At 37.7% G+C, this 23,362-nt stretch overlaps 2 protein-coding genes across 2 annotated transcripts; one reads left to right on the top strand and one right to left on the bottom strand.

The window, feature by feature from the left end:
- The first annotated feature begins 203 nt into the window (after positions 1-203).
- LOC124154271 (ADP-dependent glucokinase) lies at positions 204-11,918 on the top strand. The gene is made up of 8 exons (XM_046527893.1): positions 204-582; positions 664-854; positions 983-1,079; positions 3,065-3,201; positions 5,994-6,157; positions 6,308-6,414; positions 6,497-6,665; positions 11,021-11,918. The coding sequence occupies exons 1-8, from the start codon at positions 257-259 to the stop codon at positions 11,279-11,281; spliced, it is 1,452 nt and encodes a 483-aa protein (XP_046383849.1). The 5' UTR covers positions 204-256; the 3' UTR covers positions 11,282-11,918.
- A 13-nt stretch (positions 11,919-11,931) lies between these two features.
- Positions 11,932-16,573, bottom strand: LOC124154272 (breast cancer metastasis-suppressor 1-like protein-A). Its single transcript, XM_046527894.1, has 5 exons — positions 15,441-16,573; positions 15,129-15,279; positions 14,961-15,051; positions 14,594-14,801; positions 11,932-12,825 (listed from the first exon to the last, which is right to left on the bottom strand). The coding sequence occupies exons 1-5, from the start codon at positions 15,450-15,452 to the stop codon at positions 12,448-12,450; spliced, it is 840 nt and encodes a 279-aa protein (XP_046383850.1). The 5' UTR covers positions 15,453-16,573; the 3' UTR covers positions 11,932-12,447.
- Between the last annotated feature and the right edge of the window lie 6,789 nt (positions 16,574-23,362).

Raw genomic sequence — 23,362 nt, 5'->3', positions numbered from 1 at the left:
ACCTTCTACAATAAATTATGGCTTAAATCGTTTCACATTTTGATTTTTTGAGCATCATTGAATGACAGCTTTTCCACCTAACAAAATTCAAAAAGGTTCTTCTCCTCCTTCATATTCGTTCATAGATTCATGGAGTAGGTCCGTAAGAAATCGGTTTTGAATTACCGCTCTTAAGAAATGCGAGTAACTAAATGCGCAAGGACCTTGAAGCCGGATTGGGACAGATGACGTTTGAAATTGTGTTCACGAGTCAACGATGGCTTTAAACTTTTTAAATGTAATAATTTCGGTAGTTGTTGTTGTTATAGCGTTAATTTACTACAAAAATGTTGAAGTACCTCCGAGTGATAGATTGAGTGATGTATTAGTGGGTTTAATCCACTTAGAAAAGGAGTATCCCCTTCTATTGAAGCCGAAAGTAGCGATAGGGTACGGTGCTTGTAAAGATCTCTTCGTTGATGGAAAGAACTTATTGTTATTCAGCAGTGCTGCGAACGAACCGGAGCATATTGATGATATAAATAACAGGGATGAATTGTTGAAAACATACGCCTATTTCTTTCGGCATGGAGCTGCAGCCGAGTAAGTTGAGCAACCATTTCAATTTTGTCAGTGGATGCTCATTGTGTTAATTCTCATTAATTTGAAATATTTCCATTTTAGGAGATATATGTCGAATTCTACGTTCTTTGATGAAACCGTAGAAATAGCGTCCAAGATACCAGGGGCATATTATGCACTTGGCGGAAATGCTCCCGTGATGGCTTCTCGGTTTTTTCGTGAAGGCTGTGATGTACTGCTTGCGGCAAAAATGACTCAAGAACTTCAGAAATCTCTTCCCAACGGAATGAAAGGTGATCCCTGATTGGCTGACTCATAAATTATTATAGATACTAACACTGACATGCAAATCCCTGTTTGTATTTCTTGAAGTTAGAGACTTTATCACATTTCTGCCTTCTTTCCTGCATTGCTATGGTAGTTGTTGGAGGAGAAGTTGCCAGTGACGATATTCATCTGATCATGGAGTACAAGGCTGGGGAGAAATGGGGTCCTTATGTTTCACCACGGGCAAACAGGTGCTTACTGAATAGCCAATTTCTGTGTTTTCTGCTGTTGTTGTTGTGAAATTTTCCATCCTCATTATCCTGATTTTTTATATTTTCCTTGGATATTCATATTATAAGATGAGGTTTTTTTCTTGGAAAGGTCATTAAGAATTTACTCTGTTCACTACAAACCTTTATGGTTGGATTAGTCACTACACTGTTCATAATTTTAATAGCTTTGAAGGGAAAGTAGTGTTTGCTCGAAAATTCTTCATGCATTATCCTTTAGGCCTCCTTGATTTTCATCATTCTTCTAATGTGTCCTATTCTTTTTGTGTTAATGCTTGTGCTGTCTGTGTCTTGTTGGGTACTTAGATACTGCGTAGATATAAAATGGAAATGGTGCATGCTAATCGATTAAACTTCAAGTATGAAAAGGGCATAGTTTTTCTGGCTAAAAATTTTCCTCTAGAATTCCTTATATGTTTATGTTTTATTGGCTCATTTATGCATTTAAATTTCATAAACCATTGGACCCCTTACTTAGTGCATGGGTGTTGATTTAGCTTCTGTTTAGCAATTATTTGTGAGTATTAAAAAAAATATTATTGCATGATAGCATTAATCAAAAGATCTTTACAGCTGGGATGAAAGCTTCTCGGGTTTCCAACCGGGTCAGGGTCTGCATGGTGTAGGCCGACGTTTCGTTGGGAGACTTTCCCAACATCCTCAGGGCTGATGATGCCGTTGTCGCGGTGTTTCGATATATATACCCTCCTCCTTCACCTAGGTGGTCTCTGATTGGTCCGGGATTTTTCCTCCTTCCTCGTCCTATTTAATGCCAGGTTCCAAGCGCTACTATAGCACTAAAATCCTTGAATAGCAAATAATATTGCAATTAACAAAACCCAGTTGTAATATTTCGAATACATACTCATTCCTGGGCATCAATATTCTGAGCAGGTTTAATTATAGTTTCGTTCTAGCCTAATAGGGACCACAAACTAATTTAAACATTAACCAGTTAATGCTATACTCCTTTGATTCTTCTCTAAGAATATTATTCAAGTTGCTTAAATTTAGAATTTGAATAACTCCTATTTTATTGAGTCCAGTTTAAAAGAGGTTCATTGGAATAGAACAGCATAATTTATGCTACATATCAGTATTGAATTGGGGAAAAGAACTGGTGTGCCAAAGGTTCAGTAGTACATACAAGTGTGAGAATGGGCTCAATAAATAGCCATTTCTGGTATGAGTTGTTTTGAGTGAAGTTGCAACGTGGAAAGGAATTGGTTTATATTGCTTTGTTATATTTATTTTCTTGTCTTTTCACGAAATAAAATACAATAGTTTGGTATAGCTTGGTTAAAACATACATTCCATGCACTTTTACCATTTCAACTCTTTCTAATCTTTATCGTCTTTAGTTATTTTTATTTAATGTTTCATTATTTTATTTCTCTCGTGTGAAATGGCTGTATTCGCTTTTGTTTTGTGGTCTGATTTTTTTTTACTATTCATTGATTTCTTCTCTACTTTACATCTTGTGCCTCTGTTGTATTGTTATTACCTTGACGTGAATCTTTTTTCTTGAGGTATCTGTCCATTTTAAATCTTTATCCATTAATAAATATCCCCAGGCATAGGAGCTAATGCATTCAACCCAAAAGGCACAAAGAAGAAGGCAACCAGCTTGCAGTGGTATGATGCTGGAGGATGTGCTTTGGCATCCATAGTTATTGGCCAAATATTTCCATCTGTCGTTTGGGTTTTGGCAATAGCATGACCTGGGTTGAATAGGTTAAATCACAATTTTGCCTATCATATGAATACCTTTGTGCAAAAGTACACTCTCCATTATTTTTAAAGGCCTGAATTGGTTTTAATTTGTGTTGCTTAATATGATTTTTAATAATTAATATTCACTTTGAGATATTATTTCTAATGTCATCTCTTCAAGATTTGTTGTTCATAAGTGAAGTTTTACTAATATTTCATATTTATTTTTTTAGGTTTATTGTGCATAATGATGATAATAATCCATTAGCGAGCTCACTGGAAAGCTTTGGCAGTGTTCTTGAGAACTTTAGTCCAAATCTCTTGGTTGTCAGTGGATTGCAAATGATGGACAATTATCCTTTCAAACCAGGTCAGTAAGATACCATTACATCCACTAAGCATTATGAATAAATTTTTTGGGATATGGATTTTATGTACTGCATAACTACTTCCTTTTTCAATAATGGTTTGGTTTGTATGATACATTCTCATTTTGGTTTTAGCAGTCAAAGGGGAAGGTGATAAAAGAGACATGATAGTAATTTTATCTCCGAGTGGTGTTCTACTTGGCTGATGCGGGTCAATCCCTCTAAATTGGCGATCATGACATTTACTTTAAAAACAATCCCTTGAAACACTCATACAGTCTTTTAAATAAGCCTATCCCTCTTGTGACCTCCCACTGCGACCTAGGTGTGATCTTTGATGACAAATTAAAATTTCAGGATCATATTTCGATGATCGTGAAATGAGCAATGGCCATTGTTGGTATGCTATATCGACTCACTGACCTTCACGACCTTACTGCTTTAAGAACAGTTTTTTTCGGATGTATCTCCCCATACTAGAATACTGCTCACCAGTTTGGTCTACCGCCTGCCCCACTACTCTAAACTTGCTCAACTGTATTGTAAACTTCTTTCTTGCTGTTGCCCACCATCGAATCCCCACACTCAGATTTTACGCCTGTGATGCTATCCTTTCCTCCCTCAGGATATCTAACATAACTAGCCGCTGTGTCTTATCTGACCTCATGTTTCTGCATAGAATCTTTAGCGGTTCTCTACGGACAAACTAAATTCTCCCTCTTTTCCGTTTTCATATTCCTCCTCGCCCCTTGCGAAACAACTCCCTGCTTCACATTCCGCGATTCCGTCTCTCCATCTCTCAACGCTCTCTGTTCTACCGAATCCCCTCCTTGTTTAACTCGATAGCTTCAAAAATCCCTTCCCTGGACCTATTTTCCTCTGACACTAGTTACAAAGCCACCTTAAAACGCCATCTGAATAATTCACCATTGTCTAATCAATAGTGCCCCTTCTTATGTTTAATAATTTTTTTTTCTGTTAGTTTTTATTTTTTTGTGCTCTTGTTTGTTATCTTTTAGGTATTATTTATTTAATGAACAGCCAATGTAAAAGCCTTTGTGCCTTTTTTGGTGATGAAATAAATAAATTAAATAAATAAATTCATCAGCTGTGGGGAGTATGAGAAGTTTTGTAATTATCAAAGGTGATGTAAATCTTTTCAAGATACATATAGTTTTTGGCTCATGTTTTCACTGGTTAAAATGAAATTTAAACAATATTTAAATAGAAGCTCTACCTACACAAGTGACTTTGTACCCAGTCAAAACCACAGATGCTTTGATATAAATATGTACTACCATGAAAGAAAGGGAAGAAGTTCCCTGCAAAGAAATCATTTGCCATCTGTGGAATCAGACTCTGGATTGCTAGTTAGATATGGTATGAGATACATCACCATTCACGGCCATCCTTGTGAATCAAATGTTGCAGGCATCTGACGATTGTCATCTTCACATCCTGAATCCACTTAGTGTCTCTGGCATCGGGAATGTATTTATTTAGCCAATGCTAGAGGGAAGTTGCCCAATGTTATTGCTCTACAACAGATGGCATTTTAAAAGCTATGGATAAGCGAATGACATTTGTTTTTGTCATTGTGCCAGTACAAAGTTATAAATGTCGAAAGAAAAAGAATCTGTTTGCATTTTTAAAAGTTTATTTTGCTAGCTTTTCTTAAAAATTTTCTTTGAAGGTGGTACCATGCCCATCTGGCAATTTGGAGATGCATGTGTAAAACTATATCTCAATGAATGACCTTTTCAGTGCAAATATCAGCTTTTGGTGTTACTGTGCAAATGATTGAAGCATCATTAGGAAAAAAAACTATTTTTTACTGGTTGATGATATAATGTGATGAAATGTGTACCTCTTTCATTCGTACAAGGCAGAGGATGGAATACTTCTTTTTTGATTACTTATATTATTGATACCTTTTCATGGTACATAGTGAAGGGTAATCGAGTTCTCCACCGGGTAATCTCCTCCATGGCTGCCGACGTTTCGGGGTCGAGTCTTACTCAACAGAGATGGTGGTTACTCCCTTAGTAACGTATGGAAACCCGTATTGAATAAAATCCGATTGGCTAATACCAAGGGTTAATCAGAGGGAACCTGACATTCCGGCACGCTATATAAGGTGAACACCTTCCGAGAAATGACACTCAGCCCTGAAGATGGAGTACGACTCGTACCCCGAAACGTCAGCAGCCATGGAGGAGATTACCCGGTGGAGAACTCGAATAGCCTTCACTACCAGCATACGCCGAGAAAGCATCCCATCTTTTTTCGGATACCTTTTCATCTTTCAAATAAATGAATCATTGATCTCTTACTCATATGTTCCTTAATTACCGTATTTTTCTCAATATAGTCCCCTCTTTTTTTCCAAAAATGCCCGTGGTAAAAGTAAAGGGGGGTATACTCAAACATATTTTTTAAATATTTTCCCAAAACTGAAGCCTCAAAATTAGGGGGGGGACTGTATTCAGAGGGGGGCTATATTCGGAGAAGTACGGTATTCTTACTGTTAAAATATTGTCAGCTGAACATGGCTGTTGACTTGTTGATCTTACATTATCAGCAGAGCACATCGATCAATGTGCTGAGTCATACTAATGGTTAATTAAGTATGTATATCAACTTGCAAGTGAAAAAATTGTAATCAATTAAAACTGTGAGGTACTTTTCAGACTTTAAATACCATTTTATAGCTATTGAGTTGGTAAAGTGTGCATTTTACTCGGTCATCTGTTATAAATTAATTCTCGTTACAATTGAATCTATATTTTTTCAGGTGCAAGAGAGGAGAGACTTGCAAAAATACGGGACCAAATGTTGTCAGTATCTGAAGATACAAGGGTGCATTTTGAAATGGCATCCTTTTCAGAATTCGACCTAATGAAACAGCTGGTGGAGTACATAGTCCCTTATGCTGACTCACTAGGCATGAATGAGCAGGTGAGTGAGTGTGCCGTAAACATTTTGTCACAGTGTGTGGTGTTTGAACAGAACTAATTGGCTAGAAATTTTCTTGTTCACCTCTCCAATCTCCCATTCATGCACTCCATTTCTCTTTTCACTCTTAATATATCCTGTTTGCTCAAAAAGGAATTGCCGAATTTGTGCAATTTGTTGCTGCATGGAAAGTTAACACTAGTGTCTGATACTAACCCCAGAGTGGCCACTGTCCTTGATCAGATGCGAGAAGTTTTCAGGCAAGTGGGATGTTCACTATCACTGCTTTGCTATTTATCGGTGTCAGTGTCTTTGTGTATCTAATATTTTATTTGTGGATAGGATTCTTTCAGCGCATGAAGGAAATGGGAGGCAGTTGACTCGGCTTCATGTCCACACTTTGGCATACCAAGCCATCATGACCGTTCATGGGTCACCATGGAAATTATCTGAAGCAGCGGCAGCCAAGGCCTCTCTAACAGCCCACAGACATGTGTGTGGGTCACCAGAGGTAGGCATCATTCAATGTCACCATTTGTATTTATCAAAGGCAAAAATAGAACTCTTTTTCTCCCCAAATTTTATTATAAATAATGTCTATGCATAGGAATCTTTGACAGATTTATCATTTGTCTCCTCGGTCAGGAAACCAATTGACTAAATATGCATTGTTACTAGGGAAAGGGTTAATAGGAAGATTATCGAACAATAATTGTAATATCAAGCATTGCACTTCTTTCACACCTTGAAGAAAACACTAGGAGTTTGTCGCTTAATCATTGAAAACATGAGTAGATGAGAAAATGTGACCTATAGGCCTATGCAGAATGAAGGAGTGACTGACACGCTTGAATATATGCGCTTGAATAAATTTTATTTTAACTAGCAGGCCACCAGGCGTTGCTCAGGAAGGATAGTACACATAGAAGTGGGAAACTTGGAATTCATGATCGGATGGTAGTATTTTTTAGGTAGAACAACAAAGCAAGTACAATTAAGGCATACATTTGTAAGACAGCTGATAATGAAAAAAATCTATCTCTGTGTGCCGTGCACGGGATCAACTTACATGGCCTGGGTACTCCACTCCACAACTTTGATCATTGTGTATTCGTACGTGCGTAGACCAAAATCATTGTGCATACGCATACACCAGCAACAAGGTTTGCACCTAGAGGATTAATAGTTAACCCATTCGCATCCATCCCCTGGGATTTAATCGACCCCGAACACCGCTGACTTTTAAGGAATTTGAACACATTTGTAGTGTTGGTTTAAACAAGACATTTAATGGAGTATTTGTTGACTGATTTTGACCAAATTACGATATGTTATTAAGAGTTAGCTGCCTTTACATTTGGTTGAAGTATAAATATTTCCAAGGCAATGTGCAATGGAAAAAAATTTATCCACATCCACCAGATGGCAGCTACTATCAGGTGCGCTATCTGGCCAAAAACTTAAAAAAAAAACTTGTAAGATAGCAGCAGGATCAACTGATAGATATCACTATGTATTCTGTGTACCGGTACCCTTGTGGTGTTTGTGGCCAGCTTCAGGCCGCATACCAGTACACTTGTGGATGCAAATGGGTTACCAGTTAAGCTACCGAGGCATTTTACCCCCTCTGGAAATTAGTGGTTAATTACTATACTAAACAAGATGATGTGGACTGCTGAGCAGATTATGCTATGTACTAGCAGTCTGATTCGTGTGCTCTGCACCACAGCCGGAGAGCATAGTCCGAAATTTGAACACTAAGAGATGTTTGCTCTTGATTAACACAACACCATCTTGTCCGGTGTAGTCAACAAATTTCCACACTGGGGATGATGCTTTGGTAGCTTAACTGGCGAAAGCCCTTGAGCAGAAATTGGGAGATCTGGGTTTGAATCCACGTCAAGGCGAATGAATTTTTCTCTGTGGAATTTCTGCACAATTTGTGACTTGCGGGTGACTCGGTTAAGTTTTCACCTTGACTGGTCCTGATATATGTACTTAAATTAGCCTATTATTAATTTTGTTATTACGTGCCTAACTGTGCATCAAGGGCCCAGAATTAAAATTGAGGAAGAGATTGGTGAAGTGTTGTGTGTGGAGTGTGGTTATATATGGATCTGAGACTTGAACGATGGAGAAGAGATACAGGGACAGGATTGGGGCATTTGAGGTGTGGGTTTGGAGGAAGATGGAGGGAATACGGTGGATGGATCGAGTAAGGAATGAGCAAGTGTTGAATAGGATAGATGAGGAAAGAACGTTGATGGATAAAATAAATGAAAGGAAGGACAATTGATGAGAGGGATGGCATTTTGAAGGTAGCTTTGGAGGGAACGGTGGAAGGGATCAGAAGAAGGGGAAGGAGAAAGCTGAAGTTTATTGATAACTTAAAAATAGGAAAATATGGAGACTTCAAAGAAATGGCCGGAGACAGCATTGGTGCAAGGGACCTGCCGACGGGCAGAACACCACAAGATGATCACATACCTAACTTGTTCTACCCCTTGAATCCTTTCTCAAATTTTCTTAGAAAGATTTGGAGAAAGTCATGGGGTACGTCATCAAAGGATTAAGTATTTGTAATAGTCAAATATATTGGCTACTGTTAATTTGACTGGAAGAATATACAATGTTATAGTGTACGTAACAATTCCACTTCCGTTAAGGAGGCAAAGAGGTGACTTCCTCAGCCTTAAGAAGATTCTTTTTAATGTTTCAATGTGTGATGAGAGAGTTATCAAAATTGTCTTAGAAGATGATTCTAATAGATGTCCAAATCCCAGATTTATAGTAAATACTGTAGCCCTTCTTAATGATTGAAAATTCTGATGCATAGTTTGCTTCCAAAGATTTAAAAAAATTAATGGGTTGCTCAAAATGTTATTCTAAAGTACATCACTGCATTTTCACATTTCTTGAATTGCTTCAGCCAATTTTCTGTATGTGCCACATTAGTTAGACCCCTCTGAATTTGATTGATTAACGTAATGTGTGTGGCGTAGTTATGGCATGTGATCCTCTCTATGTCAATACATGCATATCAAGTCCATTGTGACACTCATTAATAGAATGAATAGTTACATGAGTCAAATTTAATGCTTAGACTCAATCATTATGGTCTTGTTCCCCAATTTAACCAATAAGATGACAAGGTGGAATAATGTAAGTGTTTGGGCACAGGGATGAATCAAGGTCGTTTCTTTGGGGGGAGGGTTGAGTTACTTACAGTGGCTCTTTTCTGGTATGCAATACCTTTCAGCATTAATGCATCTAGGGTTCTGGACTAAGGACTGATAAGCGCAGGCAATTGGTTTACAGATATGCATCTATCATTTTTAAGCATTAATTTGTTAAAATGGTTAAGTAAAAGCTTTCTTTGAAGACCCCCAACAAAGATTTCTGTCTTTTAAATTTTCCCCAAAACTGCACCCTTTGAAACCACCACTGTTTGTGCAGCATATTAGTGGCAAACTGGCTCAATGATAGAGATATCAGGAAGATATACGCTGCAGAAAAAGAAGTGTTTACAATTAGAAAGAGCTGGTGAGAGGATCATTAAATAAGAGTTTGAAGAAAAGGTTTGCTAAAAGTAGTCCTCTACATTTGGTGAGCATGCTTAGTAGTGATGATTTTGAAATTAAAGCTTTGCGATGAGACTAGATGATTGGGTATTTTGCCCTGGTGAATACTTCATTGAAGTGCATGATTATTTCATCATTTCTTAATATGTATATGTATTTCTATTTTTCAAATCTTTTCATTTATGGGAGTGTGATTTTGCTGTCCTCAGTACCAATTGGGTGCTGTCCTGACCAGCCACACAAATGATATTGGGTTGTAGGCATGACTTGGTTGAAATTATGCCTTTCAAATCAGTGTATTTTCCTGGAGAATGTGCATTTTAAAATTTCATTGGTAGTTATTATCGACACTAGTTAGTTATAAATACATTATTGGTCATACTATAGTCATCATTACTCCTAAAACAATGCTTCCTTTTACAATTTACCTCAATTTTGGTAGTGTCATTAAATCTGTGTGTAGTGGTACTGTTGCTTTTTTTGATTACCTACTAAGGGTGCGTTCACGTAGAATGCCGGTTGCTGACGGCTATCAATACAAGTAAAATTTTGCACTGTCTCTTGCATCTGTTCTCAGAGAAAGCTTGTTCGGACTCGTTGTTGCTGGCTGTAAGTGCCTATGGGCAAACTAGATTGTTTGAAATATTATTTCCAGCACTTACAATACCAGCAGACTCCAACTGTGTAGGAGTGAAGTGCAGTGGGTGTACTGGTTATTACAGATTACTGGGGATTAACCATTGACACATTTACTAAATAAAATAATTGTTTTACAATAGACTTACGTGAAACAAACAACCAGGCGCTCCTCTGAATATATTGGCTGCTTCTGCCAATTTCCCCAGTTCTTTGTTGATGTTCCATTAACTCTTTGTAGAATGTAGCAAAATGTCTATTTCCATTCTCATGCATGAAAAAAATCTAGCTTTTTCATGTTTAAAGTGAGGAAAGAGATGGTGGTACTAAGCAAAAAAAAGGTGGTGGTAAATTCTTTCGTTTGATATGAACATCATGCACCCCTATTCTTTTGCTGTCCAGTTTAAACTCGACATTTTCTAATAAAGAAAACTTCATCACTCGGAGAAGATGTCTCGACTACTGAGGACTTGAACTTGTTTCAGACTTTTTACATGAAAGGCCACAATGATTGCCTGCACTTGTAAATGCTGGAAACAAGCTGCTGGTTTTCAGGCACTTATAACCAGTGTTTTATGTGAGCATGCCCTAATGGCATATCAGTTGCTGTAAAGAAATGGTAATTATATATCTTTTCTTTTTTTAACAGGTTGACCTGTCTAAGTCTTCTCTAATAATGGATGACAGTTTTGCTACATCTGTTGCCTCTGGAAGTAGAAGAATTAATTTTGACAACAATAAACCTGTCACTTGTTGGCAGGAAGAGTTGTCTCTGAGGAAAGAAGGAAGTGATTCCAAAACAGCTGTGGTTGAAGTGTGCATAGCACCTGTTCTCGTTTGTACCAAAGCCAAGCATACAGCCGGGGCTGGTGATAACATATCTTCTGCTGGGCTCGTGTTACAGATATAGAAAATGTTAACTTTTCAAAGTTGACATTATATTAAGTTTTGAGTGGAAAGGAAGATTGGGATCAAATGGCTAATGTTAGCAAAAAACACTTTTGTTCTTGTCAATGAGTCGTTGTTGGGGAGTTTCAGAACTGAACAAATGCTTATGAGCTTGTGATAAAAGTGTGCATTCCATGGTTATCTGGCATTTGCTGCAGTGAGTTTTAAAAAAATAATTTTTTTACGTGCTTTTGGGATTATCCGCAAGAATGATCAATGTGGTTCTCTTCATCATTGAATGAAGGTCTTGTTATAGATTTAATGATCTCCGAGTGTACTTGACTGTGATGTAACTCCAGGTGAAGTTGTGCCTATTACGAACAAATTTACTGAGCAGCGTATTATTTTAAAATTTCTTTTTTCAAATTTTAGGAAACTTTCTTTGCGATTCGGACGCTTTAATGTCTATACAATTTTAGACTGAAAATTTTCACGGGGATGCCATTTTGAACATTTTCATTTGTTGAAATTCATCATAGATTATATATTTTAAAGTTGATAATTTTATGCTGTATTGATTATCTTACTGATTTTTGTAACCGTATTCAATATGTGATGACCACTTTTATTCAAATAAAGTTACTTGGGGTTTAACACCATTAAGTCACAATCTTGAATTATGAAAATTGATATATATATTTGTCCTCTTTAATTCGGTCATTGAATGATGATAGCCTATACTTGAATGCCAAGTATATTAGGACATGACAGTTTTCATTAATAACCTTCATTTTTAAAATTCGTCAAAGGTTATGTTACATATTTACAAAAAATATAATAAACATCACACAGCAAAACAAGGACAATTCAAAACATTTTTCAAAACAAACAGACATATTTACAGAAAGAGACCCATAGGGCTGATTAAGATCATGTTTCAGGTACATGTTGTGGCTACTTTTTCAAATAGTCTGTTCCAACATTTACACCACTTCAAGAAGCAGGATTTTGCAGAGATTGTTACACCAAAAAAAATGGCCATCAGCTAAAAACCGTCTGGACTATCAAAACTACACAAACACAAAAGCAATCAACCTCATGGTAAAAAAAACCAAATCAAAACCACTTCAATTGATTCAACCTACAGTTAAACTGGGTATTAAATAAAACCAACAGAATTTCAGAACGTCAGTGCCTATAGTGAGAATATTCCCTCTCTGTTTTCCTCTTTGAAACGGAAATTGCCTTTTTTATTGCAGTCCAATCCTCTAAAATGTCTGCATCACTGAGCATGTACACTATATAAGGTCCTGACACAGTCACAGGCTTCTTTTTTCTTTCACTACCAGTTCCACCACCATTGCCACATCCATAAGCACTGGAAAAATCATAATTCATTCCAGAACCACCAACACCTCTACCTCTGCCCCGCACATTGCTCTTACGGTATGATTGTTCTAACCACAAGTCGGCAGTAATGTCCACATTATTCCTATCCTCCTCTAACCTTCTGATTTTGTCCTCCAAGTCTCTATGGATTGAGTCCTTCTGCAAACTCTTCTCACTCTGCAAATAAAATGTAGGATGTGTTACACATGGTGAGGCAGTTGAATATTCGTAAATTAATAGGATCAACCATTTCAAGGTTGACTTTTAATTCAGAAATCGTCAGGTGGTAGATCTTCAGACTTTTATTGGAAGAACCTTCCAGAGTGTATAACGTTTTTATCACAAATCTGTTACTTGAACCCAACCCAACCTGAAGCTGGATACACCAAAAGTGACAATTATTGAGCAAGTTATTTTAAGCAAGCACCTTCTAACATAAATGGCAAAAAATTGTATGTCTGAAAGATAGCAACAAGCATATTGTTGCTAGTAAAGAGCAAATAATCATAAACAACTACTGAAACATTCAATTGAACTCAATTCTTCTTTAAGTTCTCAGGAATGTCACTTCAAAAAATTCTGGGGAAAACTCAGCAACCCCTCATTATCATTGTAAGGGTCTATTAGCATCTGACGGGTAATTTCTGTCACTTAAGTCACCAGAAAGCATCTGGCTTCGATCACCAGACATTTTTTATTATAAGCAAATCAATACTGTAATTAAGGTCAAGTCTCAGTTAAACTTGTCAGTCAGGCTTGTAAAAGTATCAACTACTCTGACGTTTAAAAAATACTTATGGGAACATTCCATGCACCCTAATTGTATTCTTGAAATTGATGGATTTTTTTTGGGATGGCAAAAACTTATTTATGTACATGAAAAGGTATTAGATTTGAATTGAGAAGCCATGGTCATTCCTTCTGCAGAGCGAATGTGTGATTCTTAGCTAATCATTTACCTACCCAGTCCCCCAAATACAGCACTACTCTCCCTTCCCCAATTTTGAAACATCTACTTTACCTTGAGAACAAGAGTGAAAAATGCCATGGCTGTATTATCTCTTTTGCTCATGCACTTGAAATTCCCTCTTCAATTGAAAGAATAGTCTAAGCTCTATAGAAGTGGTTCTCAAAGTGGGTGCTACAGCTCCCGAGGAACTATAAAAATATGAAGATATGATAGCGGACACTAGTGAAGTTTTGGAGGAAAGGTTTTCACTCGGGAATTAGAGACGGGACATATTGGGCAATATTTTATAGTAAAGCTAGAAGTAACTTGATTAATACTGCTCTAATGTATACACAACACAAACTAGGTCATGGTAGAAAATAATATAATTCTATCTTGCTAGGAAATACAAAATTAGAATAAAGGGAATTACTTTATTATGAACCAAGGAAATATCAGCACAGGCTGAAAGGACTATAAATGACTAATTGAAGGGCAATCAGCCCCTTATAGCTGTTAAGGTACCTTATTATTACTTACTAGAGATCTTACAGACTAGATTAATATCCTTACTAAATCACTAATTTGAGATGTACTGAAAGTCCATCAAAGAGATTGAAGAACAATTGAAATGGTATGCCACATACCAGTTGATGAATGTGCAAATACTTGAACAATATACAGCGTACCGTTCATAAGTATGAAAATAGGGAACACAATTAACTCCCACTGAAAGATTTTTCATGCCCACAACGATAGAGACTGATATTATTATAGGAAGGATTATCTGATTATGCATATGGAGAGCGACATCCTGGTCATTCTCACAATTCGAAGGGGGAAGAATCCAAAAAAAATTAAAGTTACACAACCTACATCCTAACTTGCGTTGAACAGAGCTGAAATCAGGTTCGCCTAACAGAATAATTCTACCATCACCAGGAAGGGGATAAAATCTCTTAAGTCATTAGAAGTCTAACTTTTAGTTTAACTTACCTCGAAATTCTGTTGACAGGCCAGCTCCTCCGCTTCGAATTTATTCCTTATGTTGGTAAGTCGCAACTCTCTTAAAATTCCGGCAACCTCAGTTCGAATTCTCATGTTCTCTTGTAGCTCCTCTAAAGGTTGAAGGTACTCTTGAGCTTTACCACATCTAACTTCGTCTAATTTAGATTCCACTTGAGTCATTCTCTCTCTGTATAGCCTAAAATTAAAATTAAACTCAAGTTATTACAAGTAAATTAAGACTGGATTATAAACGATAGTCATACTACGTCCGGAGAACACAACATTCGATCAGCAAGGCAGATGAGGAAATAGAAGTGGCAAAATGCACAAATGAAGTCCAATTGAACAAACTTACTGTTCCCTAAGAAGAGTAAACTGTCTCTCTAAGTCTGCTAGGTTCTCCATGCACTCCGTTCTCCTCCTTTCGCACTCCTCTTCGTCCATCTCTGCAAACAAGGAGCGAGCCATTAGCTAACAATAAGGATTCGATTAAATTGCTGACTAAAATACAACTTAATTTTACCTGAACTATCATCAGAGTCTGTTCCATCGCTGCTGTCACCAGAGCATGAACTAGTTTTATCAGACTCGCCAGATTCGTGCTCCATTTCTTCGCCTTCACTGTCCTCACGATCGTCTTTGATGCTGGGCATCGTTTTAGCCTTTCTCGTATCCTATTTTTATGAATTAAAGTAGTAATATTAATAACACACTACTTATTACTCCAAATCAGCGACACAACAGCATGAAATACTTTCCCTTGGGGCCAAAATCTCACATTGGAAAACAGAAACATTTTCAAAATAGTAACAGACTAGGATTTAAATTCACTTACTTTATGATTCATAATGACCTGCAGCGCCAACCAAGATCTCCAATGTTAAAATTTCGAGTATGCTACTATTCCCCCGAACGATACTCTTATAAACATGCAGTATCGACGTAATACATTTAAAATACGTACACTCCAACTTTCGCACACAAGCAACGCCAGCTTCTTCGCTGCCTTGTTGATGCGGAAGTTGCGCCCCTGTAGATAACGGATGGACCAATAAGAATTACTCCCTGCCTCCGAGCCAATAAAATTCCATTTCCGGTGAGTTTCGTGGATAATTTAATGGAGGATTGCCAGGTGATTTGAATGTTAACTTTAATTCTTCTAATTGCTGGCATCGTGAGTGTGTTTTCGTAGCTGGCATCATATTATTTCATGTTTTAATCTTTTGTGCTTCAGTCTCTACGATCTCTTGTCGATTTATGTGGGAACCAGTGGGTTTGGTTATGTTGTGGGGAAATGTTGGGTTTCAATTCCTTTGTTATTGATCTGCTTTTCTGAGACTATTACGGTTATGAAGTAATGTTGTTCACAAATATTTAATGAACACTTATATCCACTTCATTCCTCGCTTACTTGGATGGTTAGCTCTTCACCCGCGACATACGTGGTTGAAGTCCGTTAAATTCAGTCATCGACTTAGTTGTTGACATGGTTCATTGGGTCTTTGTTTTGAGGAAGTTTTAATAGCAGCTTTGATTTTATTGAATTACTTACTTATAATATATTGCCTTTGATACTTTCATAAGTCATCCTTACAGCGTGGTAGTTTCAGGTACCTTTTTCTCGCATTGCATTAGTCGAGACAGAGAATACAAGGGTGTCTGCTCTGTCATCATGCATGGGCTATAATCAGCCTCGTTCTTGAATGTATAGGGTTATGTAAACATATTATCATTCGGATGGAGCCATAATGTGGCTGAGCGGGATTTAATGGGGATAACCACTTGAACCAGACTTAAGTTGGCAGTGCTGACAACAATAGATTATTACGTTAGAGTTCGCTCTTTAGGAGTATATAGAGTAGTTCTATGGGCAATAATGAAAAAGTATTCATGTGAACTTATTCGAAACACTATTTTTTCTACTTTTGTCTTATGGCTGTTTTTTGCCTCCAATACTTACAATAATTACTTCGCTGATGTCAATCACTTTTCTTGAATTAAATGTTACTATTTTTTATTTTTTAAATGTATTTTATCATCTTGCATCGACTCTTTGGAAATGGTATGAAAAAATTGCAATCCATCTCAGATGTACCCTCCGAATGTGTTGAAAACCAGTGCAGGACATTAGGTCCCTAACCTGTGGGTCAACTTCCAAAGGGTACATCCTGTGCAGTATGAGAAGATAGTCATCTAATTAGGTTAGCTCTGTTTTAGCCAAGAACCCTATGAGTAAGGTTCATGGTTGTTGCGAATCTTTGCTGTATATTCATGCTAATGAAGTTAAATTGATTACCAGTGTTCTGAGTAGCAAATAAAAGATATTTCACCAGGTTATTTTTTTATTAAAAGGAGTAATATCTTAGGATTGTGTTATTTCCTTCATGTTTCAGGTGAAAGTATCTAATAATGAAAATCAATGCAATTGAAGTATTCTACAGATTATTTTGTGTAACATAAATACCGAAAGGTTTTGACTTCAAAACGTCATATTCATGGATATGACAGCTTAATAAAATTCTTCTATGCACTGCACTGATTAAGTTTATGTACAACATTTTTTGAGCTATCCTGTCTTCTCACAGTGTATTTCCTCTTTAATTCTCGTAAGGATTTCTCTTTTTATTCATAAACCCTATTTTCCTCCTCTCCCTTCTACATCAACGTAACCTTCTTCATAGGTGGTTTTAGCCCCTTCCTTGCTTGTTGTTATTCCCCCATCTGTTAAACTCTGTCTCCCTCTTATCTTCTCTGAAAGTTTTTTTTTCCCCTCACTCATCATCTACAGTATTTCCTTGTACCTCTTCAACTCCGCCATCTGTCTTCTATACTCCTCCATACCCACATTATGATTACCTCCAGTATTTATTCATTACCAGTCCATAGTTATCATTTCTGCACTCAGCATTGTTGTGTACTAGACTCCAAATCAGACTTCATTAGCCTTTAAACCAATGATCCTCTCACTAGATCTTTTCTATTCATGTTAGTGTAACTCCCTTCATTTGCTAGCGTAACACCCTTCCTTATCCATTCTTTTTTTACATATCTGATGTGTTAGTTGCTGCTCATAAGTTTAACTGACCCACCTGCTCAAATATGTGGCTATTTACTTCGTTGTATTATGTCTCATGTTCCTTGCTCCCAATTGTACCTAATTCATGCTTATATTTGGCTAACTGAAGATGTAAGGATGTAGAAGGGTTCGGTTTTTGACCAAATGGTATTTTTTATTCTCTTTCAGTCTGAAATTACGAGGAGTGGCAGTTCTTTGCCTCCTTTCCTAACTGATGGTGCCTTTTGTAGGTGGTTAAAAGTAGAATATGTCGGGGGGAAAATGGCTTCCACTATGCATTAAATGATTCCTCCTTAAGCAGCATTGTATGTGGATTCTTTTGAGTATGCCCTCCCACTTAGATCTGAATGGCATGATGTTGAATTTCTCTGGTAGGCAGTTCCTCTAGTTCCATCAGTCTTCTTTTATTCATTTTACTATCTAGTTTCCTTTTTTGCCCTGAAATGAAGAAAAACAAATAAACTGTAGGCTTAGCCTATCTGGGAAATCTGAAGGTGGCAACCATGTCATTCAATTGGACATCATAAAAGTTGTGCTATGTGAATTAGGCAAAAACTGAGAGGTGAGACATTGTGGTAGATTGATGAGAAAGACAATGAAGTATATATTTTGAAGAAAACTTTCCACAGAAGTACTGAGTACTACTCTCCAAGCAAATCCTGCAATGTTGCATTGAGAAAACCTAACATTGACTAGTCATTTTCTGTAATACAAGGTAGACAAACAATAGACTTGCCTTTCTCTGTAGATGACCCATCTTCCTTGAATTATTTGCCTAAAGTTGATATCCTTACAGAGAAGTAGTACACAGTTCAAGTTCTCAAATTGGCAATTTCCACAGCATCTCAAAGAGTAGAATGCTAGTGCAATTTTAATATCAAGCTCGCACCTAATCTGGATGAGATTAAAAAAAAAAGATACTCTTCACAGTCTTAAAAATATTGGAATTTCGTATTAATTTGATTCAAATTGTTCAATTATTTCACTGATTTTAAATATTCCCATTTCCATCCACCTTTTAAACATTTGACTCCTTTATGACTGGACTATTCCTCTAGTGTCAGTGTCATCGGTCTCCCTGATGAATATTTTTTAATCTTATGTAAGCCTGAAGGTTAAATTTTGTTTTATCCTTTATCAATTTGAAAGATTTTAATGCTTATTGTTACATTGATATTGAAGAAAGATTTGGTGCTTTCCTGGTGAATAGACTTCGTAAAATGTTCTCAGGATTGCCACCGGGTCAGGAACTTCATAACTGCCGATGTTTTGACGCCCAAGGTCACTCACAGCCCTGAGGACGATGGCCGAGTCAGACATCAAAACTCCATCTAAAATCCATTATCCAAATTATAATCTCCTTGTCCTCTTCACATTAAACTGATTTTTACTTGCCTGGTAATGGGTCACGCCAAGCATTTCCATTGCTAGTAATAGATTGCAAAGGATTCAAGAGCTGCAAGACCCGGTCTTGAAAGTAAAGAACCAATACCTTTAAAGGCTGTGGCTTAACTGTGAGGTAAAGAGGGCGAGGGTGTTAAAATCCTCCCAACATCCTGAACTCTTAGAATAACAGAAAAATATTTGTCACGAGCATTCCTACTTGTTTGAAATACAGTATTTAATTGTTTTATTTTTGATTCAGCTTCTCTAATTTACTCAAATTAGTAGGTTGTGTAATTTATGAAGTTTATCAGTTTTTTTTAATTAATACGCTTATGAAATTAATTTATGTATTATTTCGTGGTGTGTTGTGCTTTTCAACCCAGTCAAACCCCCCCAACCACAGTACTACAGTCCGGGCGCCGAGAGTTGTCCGATGACTTTTAAAAGGGTTTAGTTCGGGGTAGGGGGCAAGGTTGCCAGGTAAGAAAGGGAAACGCCCACCTCTCATGTAAACAAAATGGTTCCATGAAGAAAGGAGCCAGAAGGGACGACGAGCGTGATGGACCCAGAGGGAGAATCTTTTGTTTAGTGATTCGGAGAAAGGACTTGTTTTGGTGGCTCAGGCTTGTTTCAGTGCTTCATATGCATGTGACAACGTTGTATGACTGGACGAGGGTGTGAGGTGCGTTTGGGGGACAGCGATTGGCTGCAAACCGTGCTGGCGCAGGGTTCTGCGCCCCTCCTTTAGAACTCTCATCGGACAACTCTCGCCGGCTGTACTGTAGTCAGTGGCGTAGCTAGGGGGGGGTCCGGACCCCCCCCCCCCAAAATATAGAAATACAATCAAATTCCTTCATAACAGACAACAAAATGTTGAAAAATCATGAATTAAAAAAAATGTTTAACAAATGAAGTTTTTTCGATTATGAAAAGTGTTCAAATTAGTTAAAAACCCATTAATAAGTGCACTGTTTTTCAAAAATCCCCCCCCCCCCCCCCGAACAAAATTCCTGGCTACGCCACTGGTACTATAGTAACACCACTGCTTACAGGTGTTATCCTTTTCTGCCCCACTGCATCTTTATGGCCCCTAATTTTTCATTATTGAGGGGAGCAACCGTCTCCTTCACCATTTTTTTGTTTTCGACTTTGATAACGCATAACAAATTAAGAGACCCATATTTTTCCGTTTCTCAATCTGTTGCCTTCTCAAGATATAATTGATGAAAAGGGGATTGTGTAAATTCTAGCTAAGTGGCTCATTACTTCTTTGCTACTCCTGTATCTCAGGCATTGGTCACATGTGGTTCATTGTTGTTAACTCTTTCACCACGAGCATTGAGTGGAGCCGACGGGCATTTTCATACACGGAAGACCTGATAAACTTCATAAATTACACAACCTACTAATTAGAGTAAATTAGAGAAGCTGAATCAAAAATAAAACATTTAAACCTCTTTACCTCACAGATAATCCACAGCCTTTGTCATGGATTTTTCAATGCAAACAAGCAAACGTTGGCTCTGGCCGACGCTAGGGAAGGGAAGTGACCGCTGAGGTAACCATTGTCAGATGTGTTCAGGCCCGGCCTGAGACTCAGCTTAGCAAGTCCTTAGGGCCACTCCCAGTGGCGGATACAGAGAAAATTCAAGGGGGGGGCGCAAAAGACATCTCGAGTTACCTTTACTTTTATAGCAATAAAAAATAATCAAGTCACATTCCGAGCTTCAGAAATTTTAACTAAAGTGATTTAACACACATTCAAGACAATGCCATCTTATGATATAAAAAAGTTAAAGTTATGGTTCTGCTATGTTTGGCAATTCGGGTGACCCCGCAAAGGGGGGGTGCGCGCCCCCTGCGCCCCCCATCTGTATCCGCCACTGGCCACTCCTCTGCAATTATGCCCGACCCTTCCACTCATTTACGATCATCCTTACCACAAGAATCCGTTGCAAAGTGATTATATTTTCAGTAGTTTTTTCCATGATGTATTTTGTTGCACACTACAATTTTTTATACTTTGAAATAAATTCTTCGTTTTATTCTGTGAGTGAGCAATTTTAAACAAAATTTTAGCGTTAAGTATAATGTACTTCTGGACTTATTACCTTGTATTAGCTAACTTTTTTGTTATTAGCTCTAGAAACTCGTTTAAAATTCCATAATGCTTAAAAGAATGTTAGTAATTCTTTTATAAGAGTAAATTACAGAAAATCAAGTGCAATATTTGGTCAAAAAAAAAACTGGTAACGCAATAAGTTGACAGTGGATTCATGCTAAGATAGGGTTAGAGGGTCTAGTCCATTAGCCAAGATAAGGGCTGGGCACCCTGTTGAGTTAGGTCCCAAATCTGAGGGATGAAAATACCACGCCAAAAAAGAGCTCAGTACAGAGAGATTAAAAATATTCTCATGCTACTCGAAGCATGGAAAACGTTTTCCAATTGTAGGCGCCGGCAGGAAAGGCGTATTAACTCTCTTCTGAGGTATTCCTTCTCTCAATGATAGATTCTCCTTGAAGGAGTTGAGAAAACATAACACTAATGACTCTTCACTTCATGGAAAATGGGGCGCAACTTTTATTTTTTATTTAAACCTATGAGTGATTGGCTATATGGGATGCATGTATTTATTTGCTCTTATTGGAGATTGCCTATCACCTATTCTTTTTAATTGGTATTGGAAAAGGTACTAAAAAAATCAGGAAAATGGACCTAGGAATAAGAATAGGGAAAAAGATATCAGTGCTCACTTTTACAGATGACTTAGTTTTGCTAGCAGAAAACAAGGAAAACTTAACCCTTAGGCTGCGGGAACGTTTTTAAACGTTCTGCATGGTGAGTGCGGGAAAAACGTTTTTCTACGTTTGACCAGATTTTTTTACCACTGGCAGACTTTCCTTAGGATTTTAATGCCATCCTTTCCGCGGTTGCTTGAACTCGGCCCAACCTAGTGGTAGAGAGCACAAAGGCATCTTTCGAGGACTGGGCACCCTCACCACGGGGAGCGCTACCCAGATTATCCCTTCTTCGAAAGAGAGGTCTCTCTGCTATCCGCGGCACATTCACGAAGAAAACAATTCCAATGAATCCTTATTTTTCCTAGGAATTTTTTAATCTTGTCATTGTCCATTAGCCGGGGAAACTTATTTGAAAGCATTGGTTATTCTTTCTTATACTTTCGGTGGTGGGTCTGTCGCACCTGCGTAATTACCAAGGACATTTCTTTCCTTTGAGTATTATAATCTCGTCCTGGATTTCCCACCAAATGGGTTTCCCTTCGAATATCCTGTCTTTTCCACATGCTCTATTGATCTTTGCTCAGTTTTTCCAGAGTTTCGGTGGTGTACGCTTGCTCCTAATCAAGTACCTACTCGAGTGACTACATTTTGTGAATCTCTTCATTTATTTTCACTATGGATAGTGAAAATTTGCCATCTCGGCCAAAAAGGAGAAAGGTTTCTCTCGAGGATGAAGTTCTCAATATTTTATTCGACTCTGATTGTGAGAGTGAGGACGGAAATTTTTCCGATGTGTCTGTGTCTACCAGGGATACTGAGACGGATGAGGATGATGCAAATGATTCCGGTGATGGTGGTCCATTCAATTTGGCTGAAGACATTGAATCCGCATCATCTTCTTGGTCCAGGACTGATGATTTTACTCCTCAGATTTTCCAGTTCGACAGCTCCTCATCTGGTGTAATATCGGACCACCTTCATGAGAATGCCTATTATAACCTTTATTATCCATTACCTTTACCTACCGCATCCAAACATACGTTCCAAATGCTCCCCAAAGTTCAAATCGGCTGAAGTATGGTTGAAATATTGAGGAATATGGTTAAAAATCAATAGATTTTTTTACTGTTTGATATCAAATCGCTCATAAAAATGTCATGCTGGCCAAATTTGAGGAAAAAAATTCATTTACATTCAATTTAGAAAAAGTAACGTTCAAATATTTTAATTCCAATTATGATTCTTAGAAAGGGCTCAATTGTATTCATGGTCTGTCGTCAGGGGGTAGGGTGGGTAGTCCCGGATTATGAGGGTCCACTACCTGCTAGACACACACCCGGGGTCGACGGAAAAATATCTTCCCCGTTCATGTCCCGCACACAGTGGCAGACAAATTTTGACGCTCCCGCAGCTAAAGGGTTAAGAAGCATGACAGAAATTCTGGTGTAAGAAACCCAAGAAGTTGGATGGAAAATCAATGATTAATAAGACGAAATTTATGTCCTTCGGTCGAAACCCTGACAACTCGAGAAGCATTGCAATTGAGGATCACA

Source organism: Ischnura elegans, chromosome 2 (assembly GCF_921293095.1).
Source record: "Ischnura elegans chromosome 2, ioIscEleg1.1, whole genome shotgun sequence".
Lineage (NCBI taxonomy): Eukaryota > Metazoa > Arthropoda > Insecta > Odonata > Coenagrionidae > Ischnura > Ischnura elegans.
Note: the sequence above shows the minus strand (reverse complement) of the source record. Positions and strands in the feature narration are given on the sequence as shown.